Here is a 21,209-nt window from a genome sequence, read left to right as displayed (position 1 = left end):
GTGTAAAATATGGAACAACTAGATAAGTAGTTGGCAATTTAATAATAATAATAATAATAATAATAATAATAATAATAATATGCCAAGCCCTTCCCCCACATTCTAGGCTATCAAATAGAAATGATATTTTATTGGGAAGACTTCTGTAGTTCCTAGCAAATTGTAGTGATAACTTCCAGTGTCTCCTTCCATTGTAGTTATGGCAGAAGGTGAAAGCAGCAGCCTCTTCCTCCTTTATGAGTAATTTTATATGTATGATATACCCTATACACCACTTCCCTCACCTCTGACATGCCTGAAAACATCCTTAGTATATATGACAGAACAAAACACAGCATCTAGTCATAGTTTCTTTATTTGAAACTTCTAAACTCAGCAGATGCACATTCAAAGTGCAATCTTGCATTATATAATCCTGTAGTTCCTGGAACAGTGTCAGGAAAAACGAATCATGTACCCTTTCAGCTTAACTATTAAAAAGGCTCTTATTTTTTCTTAAAGTGATCGGGAGTTCTATAGTTGGGACTGCAATCTATTCTTGTTATGTAAGTGGAGGAAAGCTTTCTAAAAGCATTAATTTGAATCCGAAATCATCTTGTAGCTTCAGCAAAACCAAGCATTTGTTGTGGTAAATATAGCTCTGGGGAGTTTAAACCTCACCCTGAAAATTTTCAATGTTTAAGCTTATTTTAGCTGTATTTTATGTTCACAGAGGAGTTTCTGCCAGACTTCTCCTTGTTCAAACTGGTATTTCCTTACAGAATCTTCTTTCATTTCAGTGGAATATCCAGCTACCTGAAAGAACAAATTATTATTATTATTATTATTATTATTATTATTATTATTCCCCTTTCATATAAAGATCACAGGACAGTTTATAGGATAAAAACACAAATAATGTAGTACAACAACAGACAGATTTATAAGGTCATAGATTGTTTTTTTCTATTTAAAACATTCCTCTTCACCAGGTCTTAGGCTGATTAAACCATCTTGTACCTTTGGCTAAACTGTTTTTATATGGCAGTTCTTGCAGCACTTAGGAAACAGGAAGCATGACTAAAGCTGTAATGGAGCTATATCATAGTAGAATAGACACGCTTACACTGCAAGTTTTCTATTAATTGCTCATAGTGTTCACTAGGTTATAGTGAACAAAAATTAATGCTAACATCATCTGGAAGCTTACTCAAGGACCCTTAATTTCAATACTAAAAATTGTAAATACAAAGCAGCCATATATTTTGTGGCAAAATCTTCTTGAACGCTGCTTCAGCAAGAGCCCTAATCCAAACTTCAGAAGCTGTCCTGAGTATCCTTTATGGGTGGGGAACAGGATCCTGTTAGCAGAACCTAAACATGCCCACTCCCTGCAGGTGTATGGGGTCTTCTACCTGTCAATCACCTGATATTACCATGACATGGCAACCAAATCTAGCCTGTGGGCTGTTTTAAAACAATGACAACTTGCACATGCTGTGGATAGGATACATGTGGATTTCCCTCTTGCTTCCATTAAAGGTTTGAAGAAAGACTTGCATTCTGGGAGCACTGAAAATAATCTGGGGGTACAAATACCTGTGGTGGCATATAGGATGCATTCTTGATTACTACAGGGTACTTGAAGTGTTCATGTAGATGGTCAACATATTCACACATCCTGAAAGGAAAACATTGGTTCACTAGACCCCTTTAAAGTCCTACCAAAAAAATAAAGTTATTTCAAAATGACTCCAGTTTAACAAAAAGTATTACATTCTGACACAAAAGCTATTTGAGTATAACGTTAACTTAAATCTGTTGGGCTACCAGGAAATATGTAAAGTGAAATACTGAGCTCCTAATGATGGAATGAGATCATTGTAACCCAGTAAGTTTCCCCCCCTCCAAAAATATTATAAATAAGAAATTGAGTGTTGTAGCTTTTCACTGTGAGAATGTTAACTGCTGCATAAAAATAAAGCCAGCTTGGAGCAGAAATGAATAGCATGGGGGGGGGGATTACTTCTGAGCTCCATCATTACTGTGCTGTACATTTTAGTTACATACAGAAATGTATAGGGGGAAATACAAAACAAATATTACAAAACACTTCAAGTAGTATAACCACACACAAAGAGAATGTATGATATTGGTAAAAGGCTGTTACTTTGAGAAGTTGCTGAAGATAGAATGTACACCCCACCAATTAGCTGAGTGGTGATTTCACTGTTCATTCCAGTAATAGTATATTGATAGCCCTGACAGCATATTAAGTTAATTGTAATATTGTAATATTTTTTAAATAGAACATTGGGGTGGGGAAATGAAACACTACAGGTACCGTATTTTTTGCCCCATAGGGCGCACCGGCCCATAGGGCGCACCTAGGTTTTTTTTGGGGGGGGGATAAAGAAAAAAAAATTATTTCCCCCCAGGCGCAGGACTGCTTCAGCGCGCCCCGGGCTTTGGGCAGCAGGCTGCTATCTGCAAGCCTAGGGAGCCATGCGGGAACTCCCGCGGGCTCCCCAGGCTTGCAGATAGCTTCCTGAAGCCTGCATTCACCCCATAGGATGCACACACACATTTCCCCTTCATTTTTGGAGGGGGAAAGTGCGTCCTATAGGGGGGGAAATACGGTAATCGGTCCCGTAACTGTTGAGAAATACATGGGAGTATGATGGTTGCTCAGGTTTGCTAAGTAAACAAAGTTTTAGAAAGACTTCAGACTGCAGCTGGGATTAACAACAAGGGTTAAAGGTAGGGATAAAAATGAAAACCAGGGCTACGGTTGTGGCAAAGGAGGGTAAAGCTTTGTCCTGAATTTCTTTATCAAAAAAAAGATCATATGTATGATTGATCAAACACCAGAACCTAAGCATCGGGTCCAAGAGTGAGTCAGAAGCCAAGACTCTTAGAGACTGTTCCAATAGGGAAGAATCAGATAAATACTACTACTAACCTGTTCTCAAGGCTACCAGATATTGAAATGTAGTCAAATATTATCAAGTGCTGTACCAGCTCACAGAGCCCAACCCCTCCAGCATGAGGACACACAGGGACTGAAAACAAAGGATACAAGCTGCATTAGCACTGCTGACAAGACAACACAACTTGTCATCCCTCTAGCCTAAAATGTGCTTTGTGGTGCTTAATTCATTCCTTTGGCTTTTTAAAAATATATTTATCATAGATGATTCCTGGAAAAAGCCAAACTTCACTAATGCTACCTACTTCTGCTATAAAGAATCACATAAAAATCATGCTAACATACACAAAATCAAATGCTATGCCAGCAGCAGAAATGACCAGAAAACACACCTAGTACTTCTACAGCAGAATTTTCAAGAGCCTTACCTTGAAATTTCTTGGCCATCAGCAGCACAGACAAGTTTTCATTGACACTGCCCAACCTGCAACTATCCACCTGGACGTAACTCAAGGCCTGAGCCTGCAGGAGCTGCTTAAATATCACTCTGTTATGGCACTGCAAATGATGGGGGGGGGGGGGAATTGCTTAGCTCAAATAAGATCAAAATATTTGAAGGTTAGCTTAAAATCCATAGAAACTACAGCATTTTATTATAGAGCCTATGCTGTGGTTGCCGTTCAAAGCAATGCATATTGAACTTCTGCATCCTAAAAAAACAGCCTAAGAGACAAAACTGAAAAGATTCTGCCTGCCCTGTTCCATATGAAGGCTTTAAATTATACGAGGAATGGAACAGGGTGTTAATTTTAACAATGCACACTCACAAAACAAACAAATACAGTAGTAATTAACATATCTCAGGTGACTGCCCCAAAGAAGCATGCATGCATATTTAAATATAAAATACCTAGCACTTTGGGTTTGCTAAAACTGGTTTCTTGACAATTTTGATTTGTTCCATTTTCCCCCTTTAAATGACAATTCAGTAAATATACTTCCATAAGTTGTTTAAATTTTAAGTAGTAAAAGAAAATAATTTCCAAGCAAAGCTTTGACTGTAACATTTTATCACAATTGTCATGGCTCCTAAAATAAGTTAGCATAATATTTTTTAAATAGAGTTTCCTCCCCACAGATCCATTCCACATAGTTCTGGCACCACCACCATCCTAGCCCTCCAGAGATACTTTTTGTAGGAGAATGAAGGGGATAGGAAACTTTCCTTCTGTGAATTTCCTTAAGGTTGCAGTATGTTCTTCCCTGGGAGAAAGTCCCATTGAATTCCAGGGGGCTTACTTCCAATTAGACATCTATTGGATTGCTCTGTAAATTAACTAAGGATCCCTAGCTGATAGGCACACTTTATTTGGCACTTTCTCATAAACAAATATTTCAGTTCAAGGAAATGCGATGGGAAGATTTTACGCAATCACACATTTCAGGAAAGTTCAATGGAATGGCTTCCAAGACAACTAATATAAATAAGACATTTATAAGGAAACTTACTTGTTCTCCTGTTGCAACACCAATCCCTAATGGCGCTAAAGCCTAAAAACAAGAATAGCTTGTGACATGCCATAGGTTTCTGAGTTTTTCCAAATCCAGATATTCACAGGGGGAAAACAAAATGTAATGGTTCAGCAATCATTTCACACAATTAGAAGAAAGCTAAAGGAAATGATAGAATTATTAGCATAGTTGATACTTTCTTTGCTTAATCAATTAGGTGTGAAGAATTACATAAGCGGGTGTGTGCGACCATATGGAATATCCTTGGACTGTAACTGAGCACAGTTATGCACACAAATCCCACTGAAATCAATGGTGCTTAAGCATTACTAACTTGGTGTTGGATTTTGGCTATGGTGTACATGCGAGACCACTGGTGCTCTAATAAGTTTTGATCACACATCCTTGGCTAGTATTATATTTCTCATATAATTTGAACTTCAGGCCAAACATATTAAAGAGTGCTTGAATCACATGCATTTTAGGAGCACTGCTGGTTGGCTTGCACACGGATATATATATTTTTCAGTCTTTTATTAGCCTTCACAAATATGTTACTCATTTAAAGTTTAATGGAATATATGCTGCATGTGTGACAGGATATTGTAGCAAGTAGATGTTAATGACTTTTGACAACTGTTTGAGCCTGAACTCTGAGTGTTCTAAAGAAAACCACAAGTCAATAAATCATCAAAGTTCTCTGTTATGTAGAGAGTCCAATGCCCTGATTCAGTTGGGACAAAACATAAATCCTAGATCTACATTAGCTTGTCATCTCACCAAAATGGAAAACAACAACTCTGACCTTGGCAATGGTTGCGTGCCCAAGAATATCGTCGGGGGAAGTTGGTTCCTCAATCCACAGTGGTTTGAATTCAGCTAGTTTTGAGACCCATTCTATGGCTTCTTTCACTTCCCATCTTTGGTTAGCGTCCAGCATCTGAGAATAGTTACAGACTGCATTCACTCAACTATGTCATTGAACTCAGTGTTGTAACAATGGTGATGTTGATTTTAGACAGATGGAAAGTAATGAGAATTTAAGTCAAGCTTTTCTTATGACACACGCTAGGTTCATACTGCTAAGGTGTTAAACAATTTGAATCATCTAGTATCTGCTGGCTAGCATTTTCTATTGAAGTAGGAAGAAATAATGTACCCAATTCTCCAAACTACACGTTTATTCTAAAGAAACAAAGTCCTAATTAACTAATTAACACAGGACTCAAATGTAGTGAAAAATCCTAGCAGTTATGCTTTGGCTAAGACTGCAGTCCTGTACATGCTTCAGTCGGACTTGCTTCCAAGTAAATGCACACAATGTGTTAACCTTATTACAATGAATAAGAAAACAAAATACAATACAGTGAAACCTCGGGTTGCGAACGTAATCCATGCGGGAGGCACATTCGCAACCGGCAGTGCCACGTCTGCACACGCGTGGGTCACAATTTGGTGCTTCTGCACATGCATGAGCACCAAAACCCGGAAGTAACCCGTTCCAGTACTTCCAGGTTAGGCGCGGTGCGAAACCTAAAAACGCACACCCTGAAGTGTCTGTAACCCGAGGTACCACTGTACTAAAGATAGTGCTGGAAGAAACTTTTGAGCGCCACGTAACTAAAATGTATATTTTTTAACATTAAGTTCATCAAAGCTGAGTCCAAAAAATAAAGAGACTCAGATTTGTCAGTATGCGCAAAGCAGGCTTCCTCAACCTCGGCCCTCCAGATGTTTTTTGGCCTACAACTCCCATGATCCCTAGCTAGCAGGACCAGTGGTCAGGGATGATGGGAATTGTAGTCTTAAAACATCTGGAGGGCCGAGGTAGAGGAAGCCTGGCCAAAATCAATGGCTGGTTTCTTTCCACCCCAACATAGGGATGGATTCCAACCATCCACATGATCGACAGTGACAGGCAGCATGATATTACAACAAAACGTAGCCCTAGATATGTGATATATACCAGAATATTTTCAGGACCAATCATTTCTCTAACAAGTCTGCATCTCCGAATGTCATCCTGGAGATCCGCTCCAACTTTTACTTTGAACCTAGGGACACATTTGTAATAAAATGAAGATGGCTAAAAGTTTGTAACAGCTTTTTTCTTCTTCTATGATCACTCATTTCTTTTATCTTTTATGTAACAGCATAAAAATGAGAACTGGAGAAGGGCAAGCTTTTCAAGGCTAAACTCAAGTCTTTGCTTGCCTAGAAGGAGCTAATATAGACTCAGTTTAGATCGGGGCAGAATTAATTTGTTTTAAACCTGGCCCATCACGTGCTTTATAACTTGTTGCAGGCCTAGAAGACTTCTCTCCCACAATATCCTTGTAAAACACACCCACAGGAACTCAAGGGATTAAGGCCTCCCACTCCTAGACTCTCTAAAAGCACTCCTGATGCCCCTTTCTACTTTCTCCCAAAATTTATCATGAAATGTTACTTTTTAAGGCCTGCTCCAGGAGCCTTGATTACTTAACTGCTGTAGTAACGATGTTCTGAATGCAAGGATCCCGTGTTCTTAGAAATGATCAGCAAAGTGTGAGAAACTATATTTCCCAGGAGTTTTGGTGCCCACAATGTTGCTGCCACTTAAGACTTCTGAAGGAACAGCCTTTCTTATAGGCACCTCTTCCAGGTATATATATTTGAAAGAAAGGGAAAGGGGTATCTGTGGCACTGAGGAACACTGTTGTTAAGAGATGAACTAATTGTGAACTGAGACTGAACTTGTGAAAGACTTGGTTTGGGCTCAGAATTAGCCCAGGAGTTCCAAACTGGAAAAGTTTATACTCTACTCTCCAACTCTGAACTTCAGAAGCAATATGAATGAGAACAACTGTTGTTCTTTCAAATGTGTGTAAAAACATCTCATGTAAATCCATGCCAACCGGTGGACTCGATGAGATGTGAACATGAGTAACTTGATGTAGGACTGAGTCCAATGCCCTGATTCAGTTAGGGTGAAATGTAAATCCTAGATCGACGTTCTAGGTTGTTTTCTTCACACCCTAAGTTTGTGTGTGCACAGGAGATACAACTTGCCTCCACTACACATGTATGCACATGCTCAGATACCCCAGCAATGCAGAACAAAGGGACCAGCTGTGCTGCTCACCTGTTTGAGGTGTAGGAGGACAGTCATTCATTGAGGTGTAGGAGGACAGTCTTCCTTCAGCCCAGCAATTGAGCTGAGCTGTCAAAGCTGACGGCAACAACTTTGCTGTAGTGGTTGGTGGTCCTCACCTGATCGCCCATCACCTGTGTTGCTGCTTCTCACCAGGAGGGTGGGTATGCGGGATGTGGCAGTTAAGGTCTGTCCAGTGCAAATGCACACACTGCTGGTACATTTGCACCATGCAGGCTTTGCCCCTGCCTTGCCCCTGCCTTGCCCCTACTCCCTACCTCCCATGAAACAGAAGAAATGCAGGCAGCAGGTGGTCAGGTGAACTACCAACCATGGCTGCAACTTTTGGATGTAGTGCCTGTTAGAATTCCTGCTCCGTGGTTGCAGTCATGGGATTGTTGTCTTTCACATGACGGTGTATGTTTTGACTCCACAAAGTGGAAAGTGACGGACACAGGATGTTTGTGTTACTGTGTTCCGTGAAGTGGGACTATTGTCCTTTGTTCTTTCTCTTTGCTGTTTGATGCTAGAGAGAGAGGGAGCCATGTTGCAGTGCTCCGTGTGTGTTTATATGTAAATAAAGTAGATTAGCCCAAATGCTGAGTTGCTGAGGTCTGTTATGCAAGCTGCACAAGCTGCGGTTCCCTAAGCGAGCCGATGTCTGTTGGCATCAGTCGCTGTGATGTTCGGGCTGAAGAAAGCTTTTGAAGCTCCCGAACGAACGACCAGGAGGGAGAGAACATGCCAGTCGGGCATGTGTCTCCGCTAGGGTCCTACTCGAGTGTAGGACGAGCTCCTGACAGTGTCTGTATGTACATAAAGCAGCAATTGTCTAGCCCGCTTTGGAATCAAATCAATAACTTCCGAAAACAAAAGTAAGAAAATTCATTTTCTTTTGTCGTTTTCCTGACAAACCAGAACTTGCCTGTTATGTATATCTTATAAAACTAGAAGTGAAGTATTCAATATAAATTAACTATACCTGGTCCAACCATCCTTCAGCGCTTCAGTACAAAGCTGCCAAGAAAGTTACATCTGTCACACACACATTTAGCACACGTGAACAACCATTTGTACAAAAGGACTCTTAGCCGAACTGACAGAATCTGTTGGTTTTATTGTCTCGCCTTTCATAGCAGCGTATTTCACAGGTTAATGGTGAGTTCAGCCGCTTAGCATGATTTAAGATTTATTGCTTTTTAGGTTCACCCGTCTAGAGCAGCCTCTGCAAAACTAGTACCCTCCAAATATTTTGGAATGCAAGTCCCATCAGCCTCGGTCAACGCAGTTATGCTGGCTGGGGCTGATGGGAGTTGTGTAGTTCAAAAATATCTGGAGGGCAACAGGTTTGCAAAGACTGAAAAACCAGGGAGTGAGAAGAAATTGTCATTTCACACAATCCCTGTATGTGTACAATACAAGTGTGTCTATCCACACGGCATGCAGTATTGGAGGGAGAGTCTATTCTGGGAGATCTGTCTGTCACAAAAGAGGGGCAAATGGATCATGGGAGCAATATCTACTTAAACCGGCGTTTCCACACCTGGACCATGATTCATATAAATTGTTCTATGCACAGCAGGAGAAAGAACAAACCCTTTAAGACTTGTTTCCATATCCCACCCACATACAACAGCCAGGGAAAATTGGACAGATTTGCCCATCTCTGCAATTTCGTTCCCTCTCAGTTTCTCGTTTTTAGTCCTAAATTCAGTTCTCCACATTTCAACACTTTGCAATAATAATAAAAAAATCCTTGTGAAAATCCAGCAGTATTTAGTGCACGTCTCCTAATTTACACCTTTTGGTATGCAATCATGCCTAGAGACATATTTTTGTAAAGCACTTTCCCCTAAAACAATGCATTTTTTGAATGTTACTTTCATGAATACATGCACTTGTATGGACACAGTATCCCAGTATATGCATTTTTGCACACATTACTTGGTTTTAAAAGGTCTGAACGGTAGCTGTGTTTCCATTTGCATATTATTTTGGAAACTCCGCATTAGTAAAGTTCGTATTTTAATGCAAACTGGATCAAATTTCTCCTCCCTAGTGTGAACCGGTCTAAGAGCAACAGTGACCCATGTGCATGCCAAAAAAAAATGACAATATCTGACAGCTGCATTTGAAAATGGAATTTGCTTCTGACTCTTCCTCTGTACTGCCTAAAGCAATTATGTTTGTTCATCTTTTGTGCATCTGAACTCAAAGCAGAAGTCTAAATGGAAAGAGTGCGGAAGAACCAAACCTGTTTCAGTTGTTGGTCTGGATAGCCTAACCAAGCACACGATGTGGTATAAGCCGGGTAGCCGCATTCCAACATTTGTTCTTCTACAAAGAGGCAGAACGTCACCACCAGCAATTTAAATGAAATTTCCTTGCAACACAATCACTACCCTGGGAAAACACATCTGGATTCCCTACAACAACTGGACACCAAAGTAAAAATGTTTAAAAAGACCTCTAGGATGAATGAAAAGCCTGGATTCCCACAGGGTCATTTCCCACTGCTTTGCCTGAAAGTACAGTGGTGCCTCCATTCTGTGATTCTCTTTGTCTAGCGGTTTTTTCGTCTTGTGAAGCAAGCCCATTGACGGATTAGCGGATTAGCGCTATTAGCGGCTTATCTGCTGATCGGATCAGCTGATAAGCGGCTTAGCGGCTTAGAAAAAGGGGGGGAGGGGGGAAACCAGCAGGAACTCGCAAGACATTGTCGTCTTGCGAAGCAAGCCCATAGGAAATTCGTTTTGCGAAGCACCTCCAAAACGGAAAACTCTTTCGTCTAGCGAGTTTTCCGTCATGCGAGGCTTTCGTCTTCCGGGGCACCACTGCAGCTAGAGTTTCCAAACGCTGCCTTTAAAGAAGGGTTGAGGAACCACCATTTGTTGTTGGATTCGCAACTCTCCTCATCGCCAGCCAGCATGCCCAATAGTCAGGAAAGGTGGGAGTCCAACAACATTTGGAGGGCCACAGACTCCCTGTTTTAAGAAGAAAGAAAAAGAAGGCTATGTCGCTATGCAAGTGAGACATCAGTGGCTGTTTCCCATATCAAGTTTCAGAATAACCTTTTGGGATGCAAACTAATCATCAACTAACAGCAGAAGGAAGAGTTGTTCTGCTTACCTCTTTGTTTTTTCCCCACTAGGCCACTTTGAAGGATTGCTAGTGAAATGGAAAGAGAAAGCACAATGTTAAAACCAAAATGCAATGTCATTCCTATCTTTATTTATAAAGAGGGCTATTTTTATAAAGCAAAATTACATGGCACTGCACTTGCTGTACAAATAATTACAGAGTCTATACTCTGAGCTGTTGTTACACTGAAGCCTAAAGCATGAGCCATGAAGTACAGTTCACAGTTTAAACCTCTGCTTAGCCACAGATTCACTGGTAGCAGGGTGTCATAGGTAAGCCATTCATTTTCAACCTCAGTGCCCTGCCTCCCCATTTGTAATTAATTATTATTATTATTATTATTATTATTATTATTATTATTATTATTATATTTTATTTATACCCCTCCCATCTGGCTGGGTTTCCCCAGCCACTCTGGGCAGCTCCCAACAGAGGACTAAAAACAGAATAAAACTTCAAACATTTTAAACTTCCCTAAACAGGGAAGGGATGGTTGTAGTGGGCTGCTCTAAGAACAGTTTAAAAGTTTACTGAGTTTAAAAGTGCTCAAATGCCTTGGTACCCAAACAACTTGGAACCCAAACACTGCAAACCCGGAAGTAAGTGTTACATTTGCGAACATTTTTCGGAAGCCAAACGTGCTCCGTTTTGAGTGCCACGCTGAGGTCTGTCTGTTTTTGCTATTTATTTTGCGTTTTTGTTTTTGCGCCTTTTTTGTTTTGTTTTTGCGACTGTGTGGAACCAAGTTCAGCTACTGATTGATTGCGTGACTGCAGTACATTGTTTATTGCTTTCATTTTATGGATCAATGGTCCCGTGAGACAGTAAAATTCATGTTAAATTGCTGTTTTAGGGGTTGTTTTTAAAAGTCTGGAACGGATTAATCCATTTTGCATTACTTTCTATGGGAAAGCGCACCTTGGTTTTGGAACGGACTTCCAGAACGGATTACGGTAAGTTTGAGAACCAAGGAACCACTGTACTGAGAAAAAGCACTCGACTTACTAATTACTAATTACTGAATATTAAATTTCTGGACTTGGTTAATAGAAAGAAATCAGTAGGGCTAACCTAGTAAGTGAATGTAGGTTTTGCGGCCTATAAAAATAACTTACCGAGAGCTTCTTCTTCTGTCAGGGCATCCGTAATATATCTGAAATCTATGCAAGATAACAACTGTTTGGGATCCTGGTAAGGAAAAAGGAATCAAATTGTTGTATTATTTGAGAAGTGAAACACCATGTATGATTAACCCAGCCCAAGAGACATTTTCCATGCACAGAAACAGGTTTGTGTGTTCAGAGGTCTGTTGATGCACGCCCACCTTTGCTGGCTGTGACCAGAGCAAGATCTGAGCCACAACGTCCTACTCTGGAGATATCCTGGCACCTTACAATGGTGGAAGCAAAATAACAAAAGGACCAAGATTGAAACCAACTGTGAATTTCAATGCCGATATTGTTGCACACATACAAAGCACACCAATGCTCTTCTGTACTCTCCCACTGGGTGGCATTGGTTTAAGTTCAATAAGTTCATTGTGCTAGCTGAAGGCCAGGACAAAAACCATATAAACACAAACAATAAAAATATAGAACAAATCCTCTGCTTAAACCAACAAAACAATGCAAGGGCAGCATTGGTAAAGTGGAACTTTGCTCAGCCAGGGGTGTAATCTGATGTGGCACATGAATTGAAAACCACTGATCTTTAGAATCTGGGTTTGTATAGACACAGGACCTCGACACAGCAAACATTCATTGAGAAAGCCCTGTGCATAGAGGCAAATGGAAACAAGCAGCATAACAAGCTGCAAAATTGACATTCAAACAAGTAACCTGATGCAACAAATCCCAAAGCATGCAGGCTGTAGAATTTTAGATGTGGATCATGTATATATATTAGCCTCTTGGAATAGGGACCTGCCAAACTTGTTCATTATAAAGTGCTCTGTATATAGATGGTGCTCCAGGAAAACAAATAATGAAGATACACTAGATTACTTTTTGAGGACCAAAATAGTACACAAATTTAAATAGCTATTTGCTTACTTTTCTTTGATTACTTAAGCCTCAAGTGTTTAGTGATATCAAATTACACACCAACCAACTTAAAAACAACATAAGTATGGATTTCTATTGTAATATTGACAATCATGGCATTTCTTTCTTACTGCACTTTTTTTTTTTTAATGAGCACTATAAATGCCAACTAACATCTGGTATAGCATTTGTTCATGGACAATTGTTTGCACAGCAATGCAGGAAGCACAGAGATGGCAAGTAAACTGTGTAGTCCACAGGACTCAGAAGACTTTGTGGATTTTTGCCACAAACTATTTAACTAGTGATAGGTTGTAATTTGTAACCATAGCTTTATACCATTACTTTAGCACAGCAAGGACATGAATAAACAATTAATAATACAGTTTTTTTTCTTACCATGTCAACAAGCAGTTTCCAGAGTGGCTTTAAAAAAAATGAGAAAGAGATTGAAATGTTTAAAGTTGCTATGTCAGGTCTGAGGGAGGGGAGGCCTGTTGTTAGACTCCAAGTCCCATCAGTTGCAGCCATGACTGACAGCCTGAGATGATAGGAGATGTATTCCAACAAAATCTGAAGAGGGACAGATTTTCTTCATCCCTGTGTTTGAACACTTATAGCAGCTGTTAGGGTAAATTAACAGGTTACAGAAAGACAGCTGCTTATATTCTTTGACATGCGAGCCAGGAATTGTTATGAACTGGTGCTCAGGTTCCATTAAGTACAACACCTGCATTTTGTAATTGGGTGTTGTCATTTCTGCTCTCTGCAGGGGCCCAGGATGCTGAATGCACAGGTTAGAGGCTGCTTGCTTTCCTCTGATAGGCTGGCCAAAGTGATGAGGGGCTTTCCCCTGACTCTGTGGCTAGTTCCCCAGTATTTTAAGGAGCACCTCTGGATTTTTCTTACACTCTGCATGTATTTGGCCATAGCAGGATCATTTCTATTACTTGGAAATCATTCTGTTTCTACAAAATCGATTTTGGAAGCATCTGAAATGCTTTACTTAAAGAAATAACACATCCCTCCATATATCCCAAAAGGCTATAGATAGGCAATATTTAAGAAAAGATGGGCATATTGTCAGATTTCCAGCTACTGAAAAATCTCATTCTGTGGAATGCATGTGGTAGGTAGATTTCCCCCACCAATATTTGCACTTGATTTATATGACTAGACAACTGAACTTAGAGAAACCTGGATTCAAATCTTCACTCAGCCAAAGCAGGAAATCTTGCATCACTCCTTATTCCTCAGCTTTAGTAAATGCAGATGACTTAACTAAAACTGAGCACCCACTGTGAATTATTTGCACAGTACTTTGAGGATAGGATACACTCGATCTCAGATGTCACTGTGGTAGCAGTCAGTAACAGGATGCATTATGGGAACTGACTAGGCATTTCCATTTGGATACTTTGAGCTGATGAAGCCTATGAATGCTGGCAAGGTATGGAGTGCTACAACCTGCCACCTGTTTGCTCAACCTTTGCCTCTCATGGCTACTGAGAACTGGCAGGCCTGGGCAGCTCCATTGGTTAGAGCATGGTGCTGATAATGCCAAGGTTGCAGGTTCAATCCCTGTATGGGACAGCTGCATATTCCTGCATTGCAGGGAGTTGAACTAGATCAGGGGTAGGTAACCTAAGGCCAGTGGGCCAGATGCGGCCCAATCACTTTTTCAATCCGGCCCGCGGACGGTCCAGGAATCAGCGTGTTTTTACGTGAGTAGAATGTGTCCTTTTATTTAAAATGCATCTCTGGGTTATTTGTGGGGCCTGCCTGGTGTTTTTACATGAGTAAAAAGTGTGCTTTTATTTAAAATGCATATCTGGGTTATTTGTGGGCACAGGAATTCATTCATTCCCCCCCCCATATAGTCCGCCCCCCCCACATGGTTTGAGGGACGGTGGACCGGCCAATGGCTGAAAAAGGTTGCTGACCCCTGAACCAGATGATTCTCAGGGTCCCTTTCAGCTTTACAATTCTATGATTCTAGGAGAGAGATAACTGAGCGTCTCGGCTGCCTTGAAGGAGGGTAGAGATGCAACCATGCCTTGGAACTGATCGCTGCTGTCAGTGAGCCCCTTTGAAAGTGCGTTTTTACCCATCAACTGATTGGTGCTAATAGCACTGCTTCAAACAGCTCGCTATGAGCCCTGCTATGTCCATTTGAAGGTATGGTTTGCACCATTTCTGGCTATTCCTACTACTGGCTCCAGTCATGACCACTGGTGGGCAACAGCCACCCACCACACGTGTGTCTCTCGCAGACAAATCTGAATCACAGAATATCAGTGATATAAATAGATCAGCCACCTGAAATTAGGAAGATTCCTACCCTTCCATTCATGGAAAAACAGAATAGTTGGGAGGTGGACTAAACTGTGATAGTCCTGTCCACTTGTGTCCAATCTATTACCTTCCCTTCCTGTTTGGCCCACAAGTCCCAGACCGCATTCAGAATAGCAGCTGTGGCTAAATGCACAGCTCCTTTCTCAGGACCAATCTGTTGACAAAAAGATGTTGTCAATATATTATGGTAGCCATGAAGAGATAAGCATGACAAGACTCTCTCCAAAGGCCTACAAGGTATCTAAAGCATTTAGAATAATCTAGCTAAGGCAGCCTCCTTGCTTGAAAGATATCAAGAAAAGGTTGAGCAGCTACATGTCTCCTTGCAGTTCTGTAAGCCTATAATTCTTGGTTCCCAGACTTCTGTGAATACATATATGTATGGAAGAAAACAGTGAAGGGGAGTTGCATGACATGTTAAGCCAAACTACCGTGGAGAAAGACTGCGAACCATGGAGGCTCCCAAAAGATGTTTCACAACCACTTTGCTCCTCCCTGGTCAATTAAACCACCATGCAAAGATATGGTTTAGAACGCCCTCTGAACAGGGACTCCTAGTTAAGTTCTCTCCTCACTAACTGTAAGCTGTAACCAAGAACAATCCTTGCCTCCCCAAGCGAGCATAAAACTTACCCACTTGCACTGAGCTTAGCTCTGCCCATCACAGAAGCAAAAAGGACTGGGGAGGAATGAAGTGGTTGAGCACTCCTCTCCAGGATCCCACACATTCTTGGTAAGTCAGAGTTTGGCTTTCCATGTCATGCAAATCAGCCCTTTGAGATTTAGATAAATTGAGGTCAATTCTATTCCAAGGCGTATTAAAGTACAGCTAGTATTTTCCAGCACACCCACCACAAACATATACATTGGCTTGTTCAAAACCATAACATGACGGGTGCAACTCACTTAGCAATGTCCCTGCATTGTTTGGGGTTTGTACAATAGTGGCATTTAGTGAATATTTGTTGAAAATGTGTAAGTTAATAAATGGGACTGAGTGAGAGCATTTGACGTTGTCACAAATACAAGAATACAAGCAATGTTGAACCTAAGTCTTAGGTTGCACCAAGTCAGCTCTGCTTTACTTGGTAATGCATGTCTGATGGCAGGATCAATACCTACTGCATTGGCCCAAATATAAGCAGCACTTTTTTTTCCAAATTCCGAACATGAAAAGTTAAAAGTGCAGATTACAAAAATTGGCTTTTACAGTATCGCTGCTGAAACAGACATACGGTAAAATGGAACAAATAAATAAATAAATATAAATTGCCGATTTATGAGCTTGAGACTGTTCATTTGCCATTTACGGGTGTGTGTGCCTGCAGAATTGTAGCAACTGAACAGCAATTTGCGATTTTAGCAATTGTACGGTACCTTTCGCGGGCTTGCAAGATCAAAGGCTTAAATTGGCTTGGAGTTACAATTCTACCAACCGCAGCGATTTTCAGCCTGTAACCCAATTTTATGGGAGCGGCTTATATTCGGGTATTACATTTTTTTTCTTTTCCCCCTTTGTATTTTAAAGGTGCGACTTATTTGTGGGTGCGGCTTATATTTGGGCCAATACGGTAAACAGATTTCCAGTTATTTTTTTCTTACACGGACACTTTTGCATTCATGCGTTGGCCTTATTCCAAAATGCTGAAAAGTATCTTACCCATCGGAGTTGCCCATCACTGGTGAGCTGCCGGTAGAAACCTCGAAAATCACCAATTATTTCATCCAAGTCTTTATTGACCACATGGACAGAGAGTGCATTGACTGCACAGACAACTGCAAAATACACCAGAATCTTGAAGGGTTTTAAATTGCAAATGAATCCAGGATTTTAGTGAGCTGTGAAAATATGGTGTGTTCAGTCCTTCAAACCAAAAACAACTCTTGAATGAAATCCTAGAGCGATGAAATACCAGTTTGGCTAGGGATGACTGGTTAAATCACAAATTGTCCTTGGCATTTTACTTCTACCTTTCTGCACTTAGCATGAGGTGGACAACAAAACTATGTAAAATTACAGTATGACAAATACAGGAGGAGGATTAATCCTAAAGCCACTTAGCTCAGCTAGGAACTTCTTGGAAGGCAGGTTATAAATCAAGTAAATGGGAGTGGCAAATAATGAGGCCAAAGGCTTGTCTAAACAGATAGAAAGTGCCATCAGCTCTCACAAGGAAGGGAATTCCAGTCTGGGTGCAGTCACAGACAAAACCTTCTTCCATGTTCCTTGAAAACACTACCCAGATATTGACAGGGCTTTTCTGAAAATTCTTATACACAATTGGCTTCATAGGGAGGCAGGCAACCTGGTCATTATGAAAGGACTGCTAGTGTTTCAAGAGAACAAATAACAAATTTAAAACATTGTAAAAAATGTATAAATTGCTGTTGAAATGGCATTTGAAAGATGAAGAGGTTAAGTTGGTTATGATACATTGGGCCAAAGATTTTGGTTATAATATACAGCTAAAAGACTGGGAGAAATTACGGAAAGAAGGAAGAAAATTTACTGCATGCAATGCTTTGAAATAAAATGTAATCAAAATGATGTATAGATGGTATATTGCACCAGTGAAATTAGCTAAAATGTATAAAATAAGTAATAAATGTTGGAAATGTAAGGAAAAGGAAGGCACTTTTTATCATCTGTGGTGGGAATGTAAGAAAGTGAAAGGCTTCTGGGAAATGATTTATAACGAGATGAAAAAGATGGTGAAATATACATTTACCAAAAAAAAAAAAAAACAACCAGAAGTATTTTTACTTGGTATTGTAGGCACTGACATTAAAAGACAAGATAAAAAACTGTTTTTACATGTGACAACTGCAGCAAGAGTATTATTGGCACAGAAATGGAAGGAGGAAGAATCACCAACAAAAGAGGAATGACAGATGAAGGTAGATTGAACTAATCAGATATTGTAAAGCAGTTCCTAATTTTGGCAAGAAAATAAGAGAACTCCAAAGGGATTGCATGCCATCAATTCCTTCCTAGCAGAAGTGGGATAAGGTAGGGTTTCGGTGTGTATACAGAAAGTATCTGCATGATGCATAAGCCAAACTCCTCTTACTTCAGCTGAGGTGAACAGAAGCAGTAAAGGATATCAAAAGAGAACTGTATGTCATATAATCCGATTAGGGTTATCACAGCTGTTTGATCAACATCAAGCCTTGCAACTCATTTACTAGTGTTAATAGCTGCAGCAAGATACTGCAGTGGAGTGGAAAGGCTTTAAAGGATTATGATTCTGTTGTTGTTGTTGCACTGGGATCGGAAGGAACCGCAGGTGGCTAAGATGTTACTATACTAAGCGGAAACCCAAATTGATGGGGAAATTGCTCAGCAGTTTGCATTGGCAGAAGATATGCGGGGGGGGGGGGTAGGAAGTAGCCAAAATGTTTCTAGAAGATAATAGTAGCTGACATTGCAACTGTTGTGTGTTAAAACCTTTGCTTTAAATCTGATCATGTTTGCAACATTTTACACCACCATTTATACATACACACCCTGGTAAATGATAGAATTTCACCTGCTGCTTGAGAGTGCTTTCCAGTTATTCCTTAAATGTAAAGCACACCACTGATGATGAGCATAGGAAATTTTTCATGTGTTTTAAAAGAAGCAAAATTTATCCAGGTTGAACTCTGTTGCTAAATGGCATGCAAATCTACACAGATAACTAGATCAGAATAAATTTTGGGGAGCAGGAGAGTACACATTATCCACAGAAATGCCCATTGTGTGTGTATGATTAGAAAATGGCATGAAATTTAAGTGGAGTTTTTCCAGGAATGTGCTACAGGTCTGTAAAGTGCATGTGGCAAGATCGAAACGTGAGAGAACATTAAATGTGGGAAGAGATGGGGCAGTTTGCGTCCAGTTATTCTGAAACAGACACGTGTGAGGTGAGGTAACATGCTGGCTAGAGCTGATGGGAACTGGAGTCAAATAACCTATGAAGGGCCACAGTTTCCTATCCCTGTTTTACAATAAATATTAGGTTCCAGATGCAGCAGAAAGGCATCAAGGTCTATATTTACTGATTTAAAGTCAAGACCACACGAAAACACAATTTGAAAATATTTATTCATCAGATAAATTTTATCTGCAGAACCAGAAGGCTCTTACACCCATAGGGGCTGTTATTTTCACCTGGTGACTGAAATTATTCAAAAAAAGGCCTACAGGTTCCCCAGCCCTGACACCTGGTTGGTTTTTAAGATACCACAAGCTTCAACAAATATGGCAGCCCCTCTGGAAGTAGCCAGCAGGTGGTGATAGAGTCCACTAATGGCAGCCCTTCATAATATGGGATTTATGTTTAAAAGCTTCTTAACTCTATGGTTTAGTCCAAAGGAATGCAACAACTTCACATCAGTGCTACCGACCCTGCTGAGTGCTTGCATTAGCATGTATGCTGATGTTCAGGGAAAGAAGCTTTTAAAATATCATCATGATTGCTGAAAAAATGGAGGCTGCTTAAAGCAACACTTTGGTAACCTGCAGTTGAGAGCTGCAAGGACAGCTTGCCATTAAATGCCATGCCTAAGGCAGCAGGAAATGGCAAGAGTTTTGTAGGTACCCTCAATACTGAAGTAGTATTAACACTAACAGAAGTAATGAAAATTCTCTAACCCTTGGCCAAAAGGCTTCAGTGCTCTATGGCTTTGCAGCGGAGCAGTTGCAATACATGACTTATTAGTACAAAGATCAAGAAAGCTCCTGAACTTAGATTTCCTCTTGGAGGCCCTTTCCAATGAGGAATTGTCATTCTCACAACAGATGATTAATTTAAATTGGAGGCAACATGATAACTTACCCACTTCTGTCCCTTTGCCCAGCGTAAATGTTAAGCCATAACCTTTGAGCCCGTCAGGAGCATCTGTTTCTATTACAACATAAACTGCAGAATAATCTGGGTCGGGGTGCTAAATGGAAGAGCAAAAACAACCAATATTGATGCCAGCAACACACACACACACACACACACACACGCATCTACATCTGGCTTCTTACATAGACATCTTCACCAAGTACAATTTTTTCTGAATAAGGGTTGTTGTTGTTTTGTTTTAAATCAAGAGGTGTAGTGTATCTCTTTACCACCAGCGTTGTAGGAAAGGGCAGTGAAAGCCTTCAAACAGGAAGCAGCAACTTTTTCTTCATTAAGAAATTTCCCTATAAATTTACTAACAATAAAAAGGAACAGTGTAGTTCCATATAGAACATGATGTAGTTTCTCCCCTGTGGGTATGGCGGTTATTGTTTGTGTTTGTTACTATGGTATGTATTTTGGGGTTTTTATATTGTAAACCATCATGTGATCCTCAGATGAAGGGCGTTATAGAATTTTAGGTGAAGAGGTGGGGGCAGTCAGGTACACTTGCCCCAACCTCAGAGGGATAAGCTGGTAACCACAGCACTGGACAAGGGGGGCAGGGGGCAGCTGCCCCTCTCCCCCAGGTCAGGTAAAACAATAGAAATACTTAACTGACCAATCACTTCGGTTCTGCCCACCCAACAAAAGTCCTGCCCTCCCCCCAAAACCTGGTTACGCCCATGACACTGGATGCTTTTTGGTTTGAGTTTATAACTTTATTCCAGCAAGATTCCCACGCGGGGCCTCACACAAGCTTGTACGGGGCTGATAATACCTGTCATGAAGCTATTTGCCTAGCCAAACCTAGCTGCGTAAAGGGACAAGCAGCGTGGCGTCTAAATCACGACAAATCCAAGAGCAGAAAGCAGGAACACGTCTAAAGTGATCGACTAGCATCCTAACTCATTGAAAACTAGGAGGTGCAACTTCCGCAGCTCCGTTGAGCTTGGGAAAACGCCCGAGGGAGGAAAGCAAGAGAGGCAGGCGAGCCCAATCGGCGAGATCTAGCGTGGGCGCCCGAGGAGATCTGCCCGGCTGGAGCCGCCGGAGATCCGGCGCTTACCATCGCGTCTGAGCCATGGCGGGCCAGGGACGTGGGGAAGCGGACGTCGCTCGCGGCCAGACCCAACACCCTCCCTCGGCCCATCGCGACAGGGAGCCTCCGGCGGGAGTTCTGCGGGAATCCGCTTTCCGCCGACCCCTGGGGATCCCTACGGGACGCCGATTGGGCCGCGCGG

The 21,209-nt window shown here is 41.0% G+C and overlaps 1 protein-coding gene across 2 annotated transcripts; it reads right to left on the bottom strand.

Moving 5' to 3' along the window:
- Positions 1 to 337: 337 nt before the first annotated feature.
- Positions 338 to 21,185, bottom strand: ENOSF1 (enolase superfamily member 1). Of its 2 annotated transcripts, none has more exons than XM_082235175.1 (16): positions 21,035 to 21,183; positions 19,912 to 20,020; positions 16,752 to 16,867; positions 15,159 to 15,245; positions 13,136 to 13,162; positions 11,810 to 11,882; positions 10,683 to 10,721; positions 9,808 to 9,890; positions 8,536 to 8,570; positions 6,387 to 6,474; positions 5,226 to 5,360; positions 4,418 to 4,459; positions 3,337 to 3,466; positions 2,942 to 3,041; positions 1,579 to 1,660; positions 338 to 795 (listed from the first exon to the last, which is right to left on the bottom strand). In XM_082235175.1, the coding sequence occupies exons 1-16, from the start codon at positions 21,116 to 21,118 to the stop codon at positions 685 to 687; spliced, it is 1,341 nt and encodes a 446-aa protein (XP_082091301.1). In that variant the 5' UTR covers positions 21,119 to 21,183; the 3' UTR covers positions 338 to 684. The 2 variants fall into 2 exon arrangements, 1 of the variants encoding a protein (XP_082091301.1); XR_014222763.1 differs by having other exon boundaries at positions 746 to 795; positions 1,579 to 1,700; positions 21,035 to 21,185.
- Positions 21,186 to 21,209: the final 24 nt, after the last annotated feature.

The sequence above is a fragment of the Podarcis vaucheri genome (assembly GCF_965113315.1).
Source record: "Podarcis vaucheri genome assembly, chromosome: 8".
Taxonomy (NCBI): Eukaryota; Metazoa; Chordata; class Lepidosauria; order Squamata; family Lacertidae; genus Podarcis; species Podarcis vaucheri.
Note: the sequence above shows the minus strand (reverse complement) of the source record. Positions and strands in the feature narration are given on the sequence as shown.

Bases quoted from the DNA above. Each gene is read 5' to 3' on its own strand.
- ENOSF1 (XM_082235175.1), bottom strand. From the start codon at position 21,118: ATGGGCCGAGGGAGGGTGTTGGGTCTGGCCGCGAGCGACGTCCGCTTC. The intron at 13,163-15,158 runs GTAATAGATTGG...TTTTTTTTAAAG, and splicing joins GGGCCAAACAGGAAGGGAAG to CCACTCTGGAAACTGCTTGT. The intron at 10,722-11,809 runs GTAAGTTATTTT...CCATTTCACTAG, and splicing joins GACAGAAGAAGAAGCTCTCG to CAATCCTTCAAAGTGGCCTA.